Here is a 17,790-nt window from a genome sequence, read left to right on the forward strand (position 1 = left end):
GCTGACTTAAAACTTGTGATTCTCCTACCTTAGCCTCTAGACAGCAGCTGGGATTACAAGTATGAAGAAAAAAAAAATTGAACCTTAATAACAGATCTTTTGGTTTCTGAGCCCAGTCAAGAAGAAAAAGATAAAGAATAAAGAACGACTAAAGAAGAAAGAGCCTGAGAACCTATCAGACACTATTAAATAGACATCTGAATTTTGGGAATTCCAGAGGAAAAAGAGTTGTAAAAAGATACAGAAACATATGTAATGAAATAAGAGTTGATACTGCCCAATTCTTGGGAGAGATATGCACATTCAGGCTCACAAAGCTCAAAGGATCCCAATTATAAACTCAACCAAAGGGGATCCTCTTCAAGGTATATTATAAGCAAGCTATCAAAAGTCAACAACAAAGAGATTTCTAAAAGCATTAAGAGAAAAATATCAAGTCATATATAATGGAATCTCCATTCAATTAAACGCAGATTTATCAGCAGAACCTTTGCAAACAAAAAGAGTGTGTGTGTGTGTGTGTGTGTGTATACACACACACACACACAAATGGAGTAGCAAAAAAAAAATCAGTCCTATTTATGACAGCTACAAAAAGAATAAAACACCTGAAAATAAATTTAAGCAAGGAGGTGAAAGAACTCTATGTAATGGAAAGCATAAAATACTACTACAAGAAATTGAAGAGAACACACACATAAAATGAAAAGACATTTAATGTTCACAGACTGGAAGTATTTATTTTGTTACAAAGTCCCCGCTACCCAAAGTGATTTACAGATTCAATGCAATCCCTCTTAAAATACCCATGACATTCTTCAGAAAAATAAAAAGAAACCACTCCTTAAATTTGGGAGGTGGGACCAGGGATTGAACCCAGGGGTGCTTAACCACTGAGCCACATCCCCATCCCTTTTAATATCTTATTTAGAGACAGGGTCTTGATAAGTTGTATAGGGCTTCCTAAGTTTCTGAGGCTAGCTTTGAACTTCGGATCCTCCTGCCTCAGCCTCCAGAGCCGCTGGGATTACAGGTGTATGAAACTGTGCCTGATACTCCTTAAATTTTTATGGAACCACAAAAACCCCAGAATTGCCAAAGTAATAATGAGCAAATTTTGACTTCAAAACATACTATTTTACTGCCATCATAATAGTGTGATACTGGCATAAAAAGAGACATGTACACCAATGCTTCAGAGTAGAGAACCCAGAAATAAATCCACAACAGATTTTTAACAAAGGTACCAAAAATACACGTTTGAGAAAGGATGATATTTTAAACAAATGGTACTAGGAAAACTGAATATTCATTTGCGAAAGAATAAAACTAGGCACAAATCTTATATCACATACAAAAATGAACTTGAGCTGGGTGAAGTGGCACAGACCTATAATCCCACTGGCTTGGAAGGCTGAGGCAGGAGGATCTCAAGTTCTAAGCCAGTCGCAGCCACTTAGTGAGGCACTAAGCAACTTAGTGAGATCCTGTCATAAATTTAAATAAAATAAAATAACATAAAATAAATAAAATAAAAAGGACTGTGATGTGGCTCAGTGGTTACGCACCCCTGGGTTCAATATGTAGTAGAAAAAAAAATCTTGAAATGGATCAAAGATGTAAAACCCAAAGCTACTACAGAGAAACTGAGGAAATGCCTAGGACACTGGTGTGGACAAATATTTTTTGGATAAGACCCCAAAAACACAGGCATTAAAATTCTTCTGCACACACACACACACACACACAAAAAAAAAAAAAAACAATAGAGTTAAGAGACAACACATAGAAAGGGAGAAAATATTTGCAAACTATTTATCAGACAAGAGACTAATATCACACTAACTTATAGGTGACTTGAATTTACTTATCAATTTATAGGAGTTCATTATAACTAATTATTATAACTCATTATAACTAATATTCAGAATATATAAAAAACTCAAACAACTCACAACAACAACAACAAAAAGATCTGGATATAAAAATGAGTTCTGAATAGGAAAAAAAAAAAGAAGATATACAAATGTTCTCAGGAACTATGTGAATCACTAATCATCATGGCAATGCAAATCGAAACCAAAAAAAGATATCATCTCACCCCAATTAGAATAGCTTCTATCAAGAAAAAAATAACAAATGCTCATAAGGATCCAGAGAAAGAGGACCTCTCATACACTGTTGATGGGAATGTAAATTGGTATAGTCATTAAGATACAATATGGAGGTTCCTTAAAAATTGAAAATAGAACTATGCATCATCCAGCAATCCCACTACTGGATATATATCTAAAGTAAATAAAATTAGTATGTCGAAAAGACATTTGCACTTCTGTTTATTATGATACTATTCACAATTGCTAACATACAGAATCTACCTAGGTGCCCATTAAAAGGCGAATAAATATAATAGATATGGTATATATACTGAACAGAATATTATTTGGTCATAAAAAGGATGAAATTATATAATTTGTGGCAACATGGATGGAACATTAAATTAAGTAATATAAGTCACGCACAGAAAGATAAATACTACATGCTCTCGACTTGTATGTGAAGTCTAAAAAGTTTATCTCACAGGAACAGAGAATAGAATAATGGTTGCCAGAGGCTAGAAAGGATAGAGAGGAGAAAAGACACGGAGAGAAAGGATAATGAATGGGTACAGATGGGCAGTTTAGTAGGAGAAATAACTTCTAATATTCTACAGCACAATAAGGTAATACATTGACAACGGTATTTCTAAATGGCTATTAGAAAAATTTTTTGAATGTTCCTAACACAAAGAAACAATAAATATTTCAGGTGGTAGGTATACTAATTACCCTGATCTGTTTATTATACAATGTACACATATAATGAAATATCATTCTCTAACCCCATAAATATGTACAATTACCATGTGGTCAATTGGATTTTTTTTTTTTTAAGAGAGAGAGAGAGGAGAGAGAGAATTTTAATATTTATTTATTTATTTTTTAAAGTTTTCAGCAGACACAACATCTTTGTATGTGGTGGTGCTGAGGATCGAACCTGGGCCGCCCGCATGCCAGGTGAGCGCGATACCGCTTGAGCCACATCCCCAGCACACATTTGGATTTTTTTTAAATTTTAAAGAACTACTATGTACTCACTCTAAGCCCATTATTTTTGGGCTTACAAAATAATGTAAGTTCTCACAATCCTTTGAGGCTAAAAGAAAATAAAAGAAGCAAATACTATCAAAGACAGAAAAACTGATGGTGGTACTGGAATCTGGAACCCAGGATTATCCTATCCAGTGCTACACTGTGTAATAGGGTAGTCACTTGCCACATGCGGCAATTTAAATTTAAATTAATTAAAATTTAAAAATCTGGTTCCTTTGGCTGCATTAGACACATTTGTCAGTGGCTAATCTACTGAGGAACCCAGATGTAGAACATTTCTATCGCTGCTGAAAGTTCTATTGTACAATACAGATCTAGAAATATTCATGGTCAGGAGAGTACTAGTAGTACAAGAGGGTGAGCATCAGGATTACTACAACTTAAGTAAAATATTCTTTAGGGCAACCAATTTCCATTTCTCTGGTTCTGTATTCACCAATGATGAATACTGCTTCCACAAATTTCTGGTATCTAGAAAGAAAATGACTTTCTCGAAAACAATAAATTACATCGTGCTTGGTAATTAAAATTCCACTAAATTCATAAATTTGCTTTCTGGTTTAAAATAAGTACTAGTGGCATGTGTTTGAGAGAGGCTGAGTTTGCTTAACCCTGAGTGAATCCACAAATAGGGAAAGCCTTACTTAAGTGGATGATAGAAAATGACAAAATGTGGAACTGGAAGAAATGTGAGACTACAACACTACCTTCTCTGACTTCCATCTTCTTCACCCTGCTCATCTAGGTGGGTTAATGTCCTTTCTTGTACAGTGTTCTGTACACACCTCTATCATAACCCTCACCATATATGTTATCTGTTTACTGAGTGATTTTTGCCATTAATTGTAAACTACTCAATGGCAGGGATTTCTCTTTATTCATCCCCAGTAATTAACATGATGCATTACAAATAGGAGATTCTTAAAATCAAATTTATCATGCAATAAGTTATATGGCACAATTTAGAGTTTTTAGGGCCCAGTTAGTAGTTCTCTGATGAAGGTATGAATGTATCCACCTAAGTAAAAGGGGGTATTTTGAATCATAGTAATATCAAGATAATCTTGAGGGTGGGAGCAGGAGGAATCAGAGAGGCAGACGAAAAAAGTTCCTTTTAAGTTCCTTATTTATCACCATCACTCAAGCTAGATCTTCCTCATGGAGGGAAACTAATACATATTAATGCTCTACAAAAATCACAATCCTCCCATAAATTCTATGAAATATTATCCTCACTTTACAAATAAGGAAATTGAACATTGAAAAGGATAGGCAAACTTTACAAATAAGGAAATTGAACACTGAAAAGCATAAGCAACTTGATTACAAAGCAACCAAAAATAGCTAAGCAAGTTTTCAAGTTCAGAACTTTCTTAATACTTATGCATGTGATACAAATGGGAACAATGACTACACCCTTAGCAGAGACAACTCTTAAGAAATTAAGGTTCATTTAAGAGGTATGATTTCATCACAAAAGCATTGAAACTTTACTAAGCTTTTATTTTCCTTATTTGGCTTTTCAAAAAGGGTGGCACAACCAAGAATCTTCTTTGATGTGGCTTTATAATTGTATCCACTTCCTCTGTATTCTGATGCTTTTCCATAAGAATATTCACTTTAATCCGACTTCTATTGCGAGGCTGGAAAAGTGGATATGCAATAACTCTTTCAAACTCTTTTACCTCTTTCTGTATTCTCTCTTGCTTCTCATATGTAGGTAGCTGGCTCTGACTTTTCCTCAAAATTCTTTCCTTGAGTTTTTGCTCTATAAGTTCTCTCCCTCGAATCATGCGTTCTTGATGATCTTTAATTTGCATCTGTTGTCTCTCATTTACCTGCTTTCTTCTCTGTGCTTTTGGGATGCTATGCTTTTCTGGCTTAATTTTTGGTAATATTGTTGCACTGAGGGGTCTTGGTTGTCTAAATGTTTTGCTTTTAAATTCTCTGGCCTGGCCTGTTCCATGTATGTGCCTTTGTATCTGTTTCCTCTCTCTCTCAGGTACCCAATAGTACTGTTTTTGTCCCTCTATGCTTTGGGTTGTTTTCTCCTCCATTTCTGTATTCATTTCATTGCCAGTCTTCTCTTCTTTCAACATTTCCACTAATCTTTTATTATAATAAGACTCTGCTTTGGAAAGCCAGTAGTCAAGAGAAACAGCTTGTTCCCTACAGAGTGTTTCATACTCTTCTTGACATTTCCTACTCATCAAGTGTCTTGCTGCTGTTGTATGCACGCCACCTAGATTCTGTCAAAGTGAGGTTCAGAATTTTATAATGTGATCATATTTTTCCTTTGAACATATTTAAACAGGAGCTTACCTTCCTTATTAATACTTGCTTTTTAAATTTACTTTAATGTAATAAGTTCAATATTACTCTCAAAAGTATAAAATATTAAGTACCCACCAATGATCAATAACTAGCTTTAAAAATACATAATGTTGGGAATCTTCAAAATGATATTTCACTTTGCAACTACGAAAATGTCTGGGAAACATTACTAGTGTGTAATGTTTCTACCTGAAGGTGTCACTGGGCACCTGAAGTTCCTTCTCTGAGTAGTTCCTAAATGTCTGATATGAATATAGCTTATTTACCAATATCTTTTTCTCCAGTGGAGAATGTTGATCTGCAGCAATCCTAGGGTCTTTAGATGCTTTAGCCCAAGCCAATCTGGAAGATTAAAAAGCAAAGATAGATTAGAATGTGGGAGATGTTAACATATCTACTTACATATTGTCTGGGTCAAAGACCCTAAATATTTTGGCCAAGACTAGGAACATTTCTCCCACAAAGAGAAAACCTGCTAATAGGCAGGACTGTACAGGCAGTGGGGAGCCAATGCATTCCTATAGTGGAGAATAATGAATGCTTTTTTTTTTTTTTTGAGAGAGAGAGAGAAAGAAAGAATTTTAATATTTATTTTTTAGTTTTCAGCGGACACAACATCTTTGTTTGTGTGTGGTGCTGAGGATCAAACCCGGGCCGCACGCATGCCAGGCGAGCGTGCTACCGCTTGAGCCACATCCCCAGCCCAATGAATGCTCTTTTAATAAGAAGAGAATCTTTCCTTTCATATGAATTAAAAGCATACTTCTCTTCTGGACTCAATGTGAACCATTCTGAATCTTGTATCAGGGGTTTCAAGAGGGAAGAAATAGGCTCCTTGGTGACGTGTTGTCCAATTACACTTATTTCAGATGGCTCAGTCCCCTGGCCTCTTTTGTCTTTTGATATAATTCTAGACTCTGGTTTTATCAGTTCATTGTCTTTCTGCAGTTTCTTGAGCCGGTCCCTCTGTGCCTCTATCAGTACATACAGCATCTCTGCTCTCTAAAGTTTTGTACTGAAATTCTGTTTTTATTTGATGGTCCACCCCTCTGCTTGTCCTCCTTATGTTGGCAATCATCCTTCACCCTAAATGCATTACGAGACCACTCCCTGTTGAACCCCGCAGGATGGGAATTTACGGTTACTCTGGTTTACTTATAGGGCAGGCTGACAGCAACACAAGTGAAGACTACCAACTTTTTATGTGTTGTCCCTGAGTTTATGTGTCTAGCCTGAGTTTACTGTGAGGTCATACCTAAGCCATTGAGGATGCCTGATATATATATCTCTGTGCCCTTTATAGCACTGATGATTAAAGGCATGGACATTAGAGGTTGACAAGGCTAAAACTGAATCTTAATTCCATTACTTCCTAGTTATGTGACTCAGGACAATTCATTTAACTTCTCCCTAGGTCAGTTTCCTCATTTATAAAAGATATAAGACCAAAAACTACCTCTCGGGGTGATAAAAACAAATGTAAATTAGATGTAAAGAGACTGACATGATGCTTGACGTATAGGAAGTTCTCAGTAAATGGTAAATGGTAGCTATCTGTCCTTCACAAGTCAAGCCTCTGATTCTTTTAATATTTATTTTTTTAGTTGTTGATGGACACAGTATCTTTATTTCATTTTTTATGTGATGCTGAGGATCAAAACCCAGTGCCTCACGTGTGCTAGGTGATCACTCTACCACTGAGCCACAACCCTACCCCCAAACCCCCAATTCTTTTTTTTTTTTTAATTTTTTTCGAGAGAGAATTTCAATATTTATTTTTACTTCTTGGCGGACACAACATCTTTGTTTGTATGTGGTGCTGAGGATGGAACCCGGGCCGCACGCATGCCAGGCAAGCGCTGCTACCTGCTTGAGCCACATTCCCCCCCCCCCCCCCGCAATTCTTCATGAAGTCTTTCCGGTCTACTTTGTCAGTGATTTCCCTCCTCTAAACACTATTTCTACAGCTCATTTGAAAATCAACCATGATTTCCATTATGATGTGATATGACTTTTAATATTTTGATTTTGAAATTTAGGCTTATAAAAGATGGGAGCTATAATTTATATCTAAAAATATAATGACTTACCTATATTACTGGAGGAGATATCTAATATTTGGTCTCATTGATTTTTTTTGGTACTGGGGATTGAACCCAGGGGTGCTTACCACTGAGCCACATACCAGCCATTTTTTATATTTCATTTAGAGTTAGGGTCCCATTGAGTTGCTTAGGGCCTCGCTAAGTTGCTGAGGCTGGCTTTGAACTTCCCATCCTCCTGCTTTCAGCCTCCCAATCTGCTGGGATTACAGACATGTGCCACTGAAACCAGCGGTCTCACTGACTTTGAAAGCACATTCTTTTTTGTCTATGTGTACCTAGCTTGAGATTTAATAAAAATGGCATCTTTCATTTTTTTGTACATACTCATACAGTACATATCTAATACAGTACTTAGTCTATAATTCCAAATTCTCAAAACTCTTGATTTGGTTGCTGATTACCTCATCACGTAATATCTAAGAATCTTTTTCTTATATTCACCATAATATTGTATTTACCTATCTTTTTATTAAAGCATTTACCAGTCTTCCTTGAGGTTTATAGACATGTTTGTTTATATGTCTGACTCAGGGTCTCCCATTCTGTACTTACTAATGCACTTTCATTGTGCTCTAATTATTCTTTTGCGTTAGTAAAAACACGTTTCAACTTTGTAGTCCCAGCCTCACTGAAAACCTGACATAGGTTTTCAATATTCACTATAACATTGGTCTACATCTTTTTATGAGAGCATTTAGCAATCTTCCCTAAAGTTGATGAGTGTTTATTTTATCTGTCTGATCTAGGCTCTCACATGTTATACTTATTAATGCACTTTCATTGTATTGTTCATATGTATTTATATGGTACTGGGGATTGAACCCAGGGGCACTTTACCACTGAGTTATATCCTCAGTCCTTTGTATTTTTTATTTTGAGACAGGGTCTCACTAAGTTGCCCAGGCTGGCCTTAAACTTGCAATTCTCTTGCCTCATTCTCCCAAGTTGCTGGGACTAGGTACATGCAACAGCACCAGGCTTCAACTGTGTTCTAAGTTCTCAGATTTCAACTTTGCAGCCCCAACCTCAGCTCAAAGCCTGGCATAGATGTTTAACAAATAATGCGCAGATTGTAAGCTTTTGTTCAGAAAAAGCCATATCTTATAATGCTTGTATTCTTTTATTGCATTAGGCAAGTATTAAAATAGTGGGTGTTTGCTGGATATCAAACTATAAAGGGCAAGATGGTGAACAAGGATGACTAATTTCAATTTCCACTTTGAAAGGAAAAAGACACACAGAAAAGCAAAAATAAAGACTGCCTACCACTGAATGTGGTGGTCGCACACCTGTAATCCCATCTATTCTGGGGACTGAGGTGGAAGAATTCCAAGTTCAAGGTCAATTTGGGCAATTTAGCAAGACCCTGTCTCAAAATAAAAAATAAAAAAGACTGGTTACTATAGTTCAGTGATAGACGTTCTTAGGTTCAATCCTTAGTGTCATCAAAAAAGAAAGAAAGAAAACAAAAACACTTGCTTATCATCATGGGCAACACACCTCCTTTGTAAAACAAAATAACACTTCCAGAGTTAAGTGAATATGGGCTTGCCATTCTACAGTAGCTTGCCAAGAGTCTTAGCTCCTTCACCATGAAGTCATATTGCAGAGATATGTAGACAGATGTCTTTCCTAAGGAAATATCACAGCTTGTGTCCTTCAAAAGAGAAAACAGTAATGACTTCAGAACTTTTATATGAAGGAGCTTAACACTGCTATGAGATAGGATAGTGCTGGGAGGGCTGAAATGGAACTAGGAAACTCATCTAGAAGCTGCCCCATCGGGACAAGTTTCTATTTACACTATAGGCTAAAAATTTTCTACAGAGACTTATTGTTTTATAAAAGGGAAGAGGAATGTCAGCTGCCACCCAAGGAATGAAAAGGATGATTCAGAGTTGGACAAAAAGAAAGTAGGGGAGGATGGAAGACAGTCACAAAGCAAAAAAAAAAAAAAAAAAGTCTTATGAAATCCTACCAAAGGGGCGCTCTTGACTAATGCTAGCCTCCCTCAGCTGGCAGAACCCTAGGAGAAAGGTGCCCCATCTCATCTGTTCATTACCTCCAAATCCTGAGCTCCTTCCCAAGCGACCCATTCCATCTCTTAATCCTTTCGTTCCACGGGGACCAGGCATCTTCCTCTTTCTTCACTCTCACCATTCCCTGACCCTTAAAAAATGGACTCACCCCTTCCAAGTGCCCTGAACTCCCCCAAAAGAACACACGACGCACGCTGACTGCAGCCTAGGCTAGGCTAGGAGGGCCCAGGCAACACTACAAATCCCAGAACGCTTAGCTTTGTTTTTAACCACTGCGCAGTCTCAAGAGAGACGTGCCCGCTGAGGAACGATAGGAGTTGTAGTTTGCTAACCCAATCGAGTAGGTATTCGGTTAAAAAAAAAAAAAAAAGTACGTTTTTAGGGGGACTACCCCCGACCCCGTGACTAGGTCTCTTTAGGATACAAAGCAGGAAAAAAAAATCCCAGGACTGAGTCCTCGAGGTCCAGCACTGGTTCCTCGTGATTCTTACTTGACGTCACAGTTTCGGGCCGAACGTGGAGTGAGACAGCTACCTGTCGGAGAAGTTCTGCTTCTTCCCTAATTCAGGAGAAGGTTCGCGATTAATTATGACATCTGCGACTGATTATGACGTCACGGGCCAAGCGAAACGCTAACGTGTTGACGCTCTAGCACACCACGCGCTCGCTGCTCCGCAGTCGGCACAAAACCGGCGCTCTAGCATACGGAGTTAGTGAGTCCCTTTGCCGGTCCCAAGAAAGGTCCCAAGTCCCTCAGTCCTTAACAGCCGGGGGAGTCCCGGCCTATCGGCTCCTTAGTCGCCGAGGCAGGAGGCGTGTGTGAGGGAAGGGTGAGGGTTCTCCATATCTGCTTTCTGGGGCCGAAGAAGAATGATCCCTAAATTGGAAGGAGTTTCCGCTTTATTGTTGGTTTATTAATAAACTTTGCGTTCCCTTCCTAGCCCTTGACCTATTGTCCATCATGGACCACGCCAGTACCTGCTCTAGCTTTCAGTCGGACTTGGATTTCTGTCCGGATTGCGGCTCGGTCCTGCCTCTGCCCGGGGCTCAGGATGTGGTCACCTGTATTCGCTGTGGCTTTTCCATCAATGTGCGGGGTGAGAAGATCCTAGGCATTTGTTCCAGCCGAGGGCCCAACTTGGAAGGGTTGGAGGCTGGGGATCTCGAGACTGGGGGGGGGGGGGGACCCAAGAGCAGAAGTCAGGCTCTTGTACATTTAGTCCAGGAAGGAAACGGAAAGAGGCCTCCGGGACTAATTGGGAGGGTAATTCCGTCCCTCGGCCCGGTTCTACAATTAGTTTTTACTGCCTGTACAGACTTTGAAGGGAAAATCGTGAAGACCTCAGTTGTATTTAACAAACTGGGGACAGCCTTGCCTATGTCGGTGGAGGAAGGACCTGAGATCCAGGGACCTGTGGTAAGTTACTCCAAGATCAAGGACTGGCTCCATAAGAAGAGTGGGAAAGTTATGGAGGTGTGATTGCAGAGATCTGGAGTTTTTGTACTCAATTCCATGAGATTCCCCCCACCCCTTTCCTTTTTCCTCTCTAGCTTCCACCTATGAGAGAAAATATAATCATTTTTAATTTTTTGAGTTTGACTTATTTTAACAGAATGCCCTGAAATTCCATTCATTTTCCTACAAATGACATAATTTCATCTTCTTTATGACTTGAATGAATAAAATGCCATTGAATACATACACCACATTTTCTTCATTTTTTTCCTATATTGAGCACCACCTAGGCTAGTTCCATAATTTGGTTATTGTGAGTTATGCTGCTAAAAACAGGTATGCATATATAGCTATAATATGATGTCTTTAATTCTTTAGGATAGACACTAAAGAGTGGGATAGCTGGGTCACATGGTATTTCCAATTTCTAGTCTTTTGAGGAACCTGCACATTGATTTCCATAGTGGTTGAACTAATTTACAACCCCACCAACAGTGTAAAATGTTCCTTTTCCCCAATATTCTCATCAGCCTATTGTTTGTATTCTTGATGGCTGCCATTCTAACTGGAGTGAGATGAAATCTCAGTGTAGTTTTGATTTGCATTTCCCTACAGTGTTGAACATTTTTTCATATATTTGTTGGTCATGTGTTTCTTCTTTTGGAAAGTGTCTATTTTAGTTCATTTGCCCATTTATTAATTTGTTATTTAGTTTTTTTTTAAATATTAAGTGGGCTTTTTTAGTTCTTTATGTATTTTGGGTATTAATCCTCTTTCAGAAGAATAGCTGGCAAACATTTTTCTCATGTAGGTTCACTCTTCACATTCTTGTTTCCTTTCCTGTGCAGAAGTTTTTTAATTTGATGCCATCCCACTTATTATTTCTTGGTATTATTTCCTGAGCTTTGGGGAGTTTTGTACCCAATTCTAAGAGAGAGCAGGTGTGGGGGGGGAGGTTTTTAGATGAGGATATCTGAGGAATATGACAGCTTGACTTCTGTGAAAGGTAGGGAGGTATGACTAGGCCTTCCTAATCCACCAGTTTCTCTCTAGGTTGACAGGCGCTGCTCTCAGTGTGGTCATGAGGGAATGGCATACCACACCAGACAGATGCGCTCAGCTGATGAAGGACAGACTGTCTTCTACACATGTACCAACTGCAAGTAGGTATCCTTTCCTCTCCCTCTGCCCGTTCAAACTCAAGTGAGACTTGTAGTACTAAACAAGTGTTTTATTTGGCTCCATCCCTAATAGGGAGATTTGTGGCCTTTTAATTTTTTTTAAATGATACTTTTACCCCTTTTTATACTAAGTGAACTGAATCTTGTAAGTTATTTAAAAGGAAATTTTAAAACACAGGCAGGTATTGCTTGGTGATCAGTATGTTATGATGGAATCTTCAAATGCAATCAAAGTAGTTTTCTTTTGGTGAGAGACATGCATGAAGTAAAGAACATGGGCCTGGTGCATTGGCATTCTCCTGTAATCCCTGCTACTCTGGAGGGCTAGAGACTAAGACAGGAATTGAAGTTCTAGGCCAGCCTTGGCAACTTAACAAGACCCTAACTCAGAATAAAAAAGGGACTGGTGATGTAGCTCTGGTAAAGAGCCTCTGGGTTCAATCCCCAGTACTTTAAAAAAAAAAAAAAAGAATAAGGAAAAAAACATGGGCTTTCTAAATAGTTTTAAGAAGTCCTCTTTGTCTTTGCTGTTCTGCAGTTTCAATACAGTATATCAGATATGGCTTTCTTTTATTTATCCTGTATAGTTTGGGATTTATTAGACTTTCTGAAGCTGAGAATTTTTCATCAACCTTGGAAAATTAACAGCTGTTATCTCATTTAACATTGTTTTTCTCCCATGTTTTCAATTCTCACTTCCTGAAGGTATAATATGTTATAAAATTTTCTCTTGTATCATCCATTTTTATTATCCTTCATATTTTATCTCATTTCTTTTTATGTTGCCTTCTGGATAATTTCTTCAGGTCCTTCTAGGTCACTAATTCTATCTTCAATTTATTTCAGTTATTGTTAGTTACTATTATTGATTTCTACTTAATTATTTTTTCAAATATCCTCATTTTAAAAAATTTTCACTCCTTAATCATATTCTAAACTTCTCCTTTTATTCTTGCTTTTCTTTCATTTTTTTTGATCCTGCCTGTTAACAACCCTTGCTCCTTTTTTTCTTTTTCTTTTTGGGTTCAGGGATTGAACTCAGGAGCACTCAACCACTGAGCCACATCCCCAGCTGTATTTTGTATTTTTGAGACAAGATCTCACTGAGTTGCTTTGCTGAGGCTGACTTTGAACTCATGATCCTCCTGCCTCAGCCTCCTGAGCCACTGGGATTACAGGTGTGAGCTACCATGCCCAGCCATTCTTTAAATGTATGTTAAGTAACATTACACTTGTTTTTTCTGAGTCTGATAACCACAGTTCTTGTGAGTCTGATGCTGCTATCTGCTATTTCTGCTGGCTCTCTCAGTGCTTTTTTGTTTTGTAATTTTGGAATACCCCAGGGGGTGGGGTGACGCTGTATTCTCAGCATTTCTTTCTTCCTTTTTTTTTTTTATTTCATTTTTTAAAGCTTTTATTTATTTATTTAATGTGATGCTAAGGATCGAACCCAGTGGCGCATACATGCTAGGCAAATGCTCTATCACTGAGCTATAACCCCAGCCCGCATTTGTTTCTTTTTCAAGTGCCTTGAGGCATTACCAAGTGGGGATCGCTCTACTTTCATTTCTGTGGCAGTGCTAGGAATCAAACTCAAGGCCTTGCCCATGTTAGGCAAGTGCTGTACCACTGAGCTACATGTGCCCAAATCCTAGAATCACTATGATAACTTCTTGGCTTCATATTTTTAGGAGCATGCAAGTAATATCAATTTTAGCTGCTTATTCATGTAAAGGCCAGCTTATAGAAGAAATTCTTACAATATTTTCTCTCCTCTATCTGTTGAGGCAGTGAAATTCCTTTCTTATGAACAGAAGTATTTAATAGGGATGAAACCCAGGGCCTTGCATATATTAAACATACTCCCTAGCACAGGCCTAAACCCCAATCTGAAGTTTTTAATTTTTTATGAGGCCCGGTTTATTTATTTTTTCTTCTATGAAGAGTGCTAAGAAAATCTTCACATTTTTTGATTAATAATAGATATTAATTAATTAATAATTAGATATTAGTATTAATCCCAGCATTTTCAGTTGTTTTAAAGTTGGAATTGGAAGATTGTTTAAGGGAGCTAGTTCTCTACAATGCACAAATAAAAGTCCTTTCCTGATTATTTTATTGATTATATCATCTCATATAACTAGAAACTCTTCCTTTGGTTGAATATTACAAGTCCTTTCTTTCTTCATAGGTTTCAGGAAAAGGAAGATTCTTGATCTTTTTTTCTGGGCAACTCTACAGTACATCCTCTTCTTCCTTGGAAGGTGAAGGATATTGGTTCTTGTCTATCTCCTCTGCAGTGTTTTGCTCCCAGAGAATAATCAGATCTTACATGGGGACTACCATTGGTCTCCCACCTACTACTATCCCAGTTGAATTTATTAAAGTTACATTTTTCTATAAAACCTGAATATATGTGTAATTTTTAATGTGTCTTATTTCAAAAGGAACTTAAATTAGCTTATTAAGGAGAAAAATACAAGGGCAAAATAATGAAACTGCAGGAGTGAGGCTAATGCAAAAAAGCAATTATAAGCCCAGCACATGCCTGTAATCCCAGGAACTTGGAAGGCTGAAACAGAAGTATTGCAAGTTTGAGGTCAGCCTGGGTAACTTAGAAAGACCCTGTCTCAAAAAATAAAAAGGAATGGGATGTAGCTCAGTGGTAGAGTGCCCCTGGGTTCATTCTCCAGTATTGTAAAAGAGAAAAAAGCAATTTTAAGTATTCCCTACGTCTAAATCTGTTTGGTTCCTGATTATAAGGAAACAAAAACTGGGGGTTTGGATAATGAGAGATTCAACATAAGATTTAACCAGACCTATTTGACATATAAATTTAACAGACAACAAAAAAATTAGATACCCAGGGGTTGGGCACAGTGGTGCACATTAATCTCAGGGAGGAGGCTGAGGCAGGAGGATTGCAAGTTTGGGACCAGCATCAACAACCTAGGCCCTAAGCAACTCAGCAAGACCCTGCCTTAGAATTAAAAATGAAAGGGCAAGGAATGTGGCCCGGTTGGAGAACTCTCCTGGGTTCAATTCCAAATTACTGTCCCCCCCCATACAAAAGATACCAAGGGATGCATGGGCATTTCGGAAAGTTTTATTTCATTGACTCTTGAGATTAATATACATTCATTGTAAATAGACTCATATAAAATGAAACAAAAAGTCGAATTCAAAGGAATCCCACTTCCCAGAGATAATCAATATATGTGTGTTTATATAGGTATGTGTGGAGATCACATTTTTAAAAATGGGCTATGTAGTATACATGCTGAATTTTTCTTTTCCCCAAAAACTTTCCAGAGAAACAAATGCACAATACAAAACATTCAAATTTTGATTCTGGGAAACAGCATCTCTGCATTCTTCGATATAAACTATGACCAAGGGACAAGAGTAACAATGATTTCTTGTAGTTCTATGGTCCTTCATATATTCACAGCTCTTAAACATCACACTATCTTGTTTGATTGATCCTCACAAGGTGCAGATGGGCAGGGCATTCTTCCTCACTATACATTTGACTGTTCTGGCAGTGGACCCCCTGACCTCTCTGGAAATTTCACACAAATATGTTTCTACCCTACTTTAAGCCTTTCTATGGCTAGTAACAACAGGCTGGATAAAGTTCTCTTAGCAAAGCATGCAGGGCCTTCCATGAAACCACTGCTTAACTGTCAAGCCTAATATGGCACTCCCCCTACTCCCAGTAGTATTAAACCATAATGTATAGTATAAATCAATGTACACACCTACTACTTTATAAGCTCTCTACCTAAAAACAAAATATGTCTGCCCTCCGGTTTTTCTTTTACCACTTTCTTTTGCTCCTTGAAAAACGTGCACATATTTGTATAAAATGATATAACTTTCTCTGGTTAATGTAGAGAATCAGATGTGACTGCATTACTATTACTGTCCTTGATGGAGTCTGCCTGCAAACGGGATATTCTGTCAAGGTATAGATAGGTAACAGCGGACATGCTTGAGGTGTCTGCTGTCCTTGGGAGGGCCTGCTCGCAAACGAGAGGCTCCCTCAAGGTTTAGATAAGGTAACAGCGGACATGCTTGAAAACGAGGTGTCTGCTGTCCTTAGGAGGACTTGCCTGCAAACGGGATGTTCTGCCAAGTGGGCTAGGAGGGCGCTAAGAAAAAATTTATTATCTGTTTTTAACAAGAGCAGAGCTCGACATGCTCCAGGCCGAGAGTAGATTAGCCATGAGAAGTGGGTCACTTCTGATTAGAAAGTAAAACTTCTGTGTGCTATGTTTAATTAGCTGAAAGACCTGATTCATTGATGTTGGAAGGCTGCCTTCTTTGTTCACAATACTATAAAAAGATTGCTTGTACACAATAAAGGACTTTTTTTTCTGCTGCTGCTTTGCTTGCTCTGCTTCTTATTTCTTTCTTTCTCATGCTGACCTGCAAGTGAATTACTGCAACAGGTTAATGTACTCTTTTCCACCCCAGAGAATATGTAAGCAGTATGTAGCTAAATTCACATCATTCATCAGATTCACTAATATGTTAATATTCACTAATATGTTAATGCCTCCTCAGTGTTTTATACTTCGGTTAGTTTTGAGCATGCCTGTCTTTTTCACCAGACTGGGAATGAAAAAGCATCTACTAGGCCATCTCCAAGGCCTAGTAGAATGGAAAAATCCAGTTTGAAGGTGTATTAAGTGCCCTCTGCTCAAACACCTACAGGCAGGGCGACAACTAGAATCCTGATTGCTTTTTCCAATTTTTTAGTTGTAGATGGACACGATATTTTTCTTTTCTTTCTTTATTTTTATATGGTGCTGAGGCTTGAACCAGTGCCTCACATATGCTAGGCGAGCGCTCTACCACTAAGCTACATCCCAGCCCCTGGATTGCTTGATTTTTTTTTTTTTTTTTTTTTTTTTTTTGGCGGAGTGTCGAATCCAGGTACCAGGAATAGAACTCAGGGCACTCGACCACTGGGCCATATCCCCAACCCTATTTTGTGTTTTATTTAGAGACAGGGTCTCACTGAGTTGCTTAGCGCCTGGCTATTGCTCAGGCTGGCTTTGAACTCGCAATTCTCCTGTCTCAGCCTCCCCAGCCGCTGGGATTACAGGCATGCCCCACCCCACTCAGCGCGATTGCTTCATTCTTAATCGTGGGTTTCCAACCGCTCCCAGGTTCCATTTTTCGTTAAAGAAACCGAGAGGGACCAATAATGAAACGAAAACTAGACAAGATTCACTATTGCACCTATTCCCCGGGTCTCTCACCCACTCACTCAAGTTTAGGGAAGGGGCGGGGTGGAGTCAGCCACTAGCATCTCAATTCCGTGCAACAGCCCCCAAGCGACCCGTCTCGCCGCACCTGGTCCGCTGCGTCTGACCCAACCCTACCCCAACCCTACCCCTCCAGGCGCCCCTTTCTGCTTTAACCCGCGACTGCCCTCTTCCCACACCCGCAGTGACGCCCCTTCCGCTGAATTTGTTTCGCCTTCTTGCAGCGCCTGCGCGCTGTCATATTAAG

General features: G+C 38.6%; 2 protein-coding genes across 9 annotated transcripts in view; one reads left to right on the forward strand and one right to left on the reverse strand.

Annotated features, from left to right (window-relative positions):
* LOC107160862 (putative uncharacterized protein ZNRD1-AS1) overlaps positions 1 to 10,180 on the reverse strand; it is a 28,035-nt gene extending 17,855 nt beyond the window's left edge. The window contains exons 1-3 of one of the 5 annotated variants that reach the window (XM_048806039.1): positions 9,654 to 9,934; positions 5,753 to 5,828; positions 4,838 to 5,401 (exon numbers count right to left, since the gene is read on the reverse strand). In XM_048806039.1, the coding sequence (XP_048661996.1) occupies positions 4,838 to 5,401; positions 5,753 to 5,828; positions 9,654 to 9,751 (738 nt within the window). In that variant the 5' untranslated portion in view covers positions 9,752 to 9,934. The other 4 variants (XM_048806040.1, XM_015507462.2, XM_048806041.1 and 1 more) reach the window with 4 other exon arrangements.
* On the forward strand, positions 10,063 to 14,678 carry Polr1h (RNA polymerase I subunit H). Of its 4 annotated transcripts, none has more exons than XM_015507466.2 (5): positions 10,063 to 10,204; positions 10,572 to 10,727; positions 10,947 to 11,047; positions 12,140 to 12,249; positions 14,459 to 14,678. In XM_015507466.2, exons 2-5 carry the CDS (start codon positions 10,592 to 10,594, stop codon positions 14,481 to 14,483), a joined length of 372 nt encoding a protein of 123 aa, XP_015362952.1. In that variant the 5' UTR covers positions 10,063 to 10,204; positions 10,572 to 10,591; the 3' UTR covers positions 14,484 to 14,678. The 4 variants fall into 4 exon arrangements, with proteins under 4 accessions (XP_015362952.1, XP_015362953.1, XP_015362951.1 ...); XM_015507467.2 differs by having other exon boundaries at positions 10,198 to 10,339; XM_015507465.2 differs by having other exon boundaries at positions 10,201 to 10,343.
* Positions 14,679 to 17,790: the final 3,112 nt, after the last annotated feature.

Source organism: Marmota marmota, unplaced genomic scaffold (assembly GCF_001458135.2).
Source record: "Marmota marmota marmota unplaced genomic scaffold, marMar, whole genome shotgun sequence".
Taxonomy (NCBI): Eukaryota; Metazoa; Chordata; class Mammalia; order Rodentia; family Sciuridae; genus Marmota; species Marmota marmota.

Excerpts from the sequence above, each read along its gene's own strand:
- Polr1h (XM_015507466.2), top strand. The coding sequence starts at position 10,592 with ATGGACCACGCCAGTACCTGCTCTAGCTTTCAGTCGGACTTGGATTTC. Across the intron at positions 11,048-12,139 it reads CTGAGATCCAGGGACCTGTG|GTTGACAGGCGCTGCTCTCA; the intron begins GTAAGTTACTCC and ends GTTTCTCTCTAG. Across the intron at positions 12,250-14,458 it reads TACACATGTACCAACTGCAA|GTTTCAGGAAAAGGAAGATT; the intron begins GTAGGTATCCTT and ends CTTTCTTCATAG.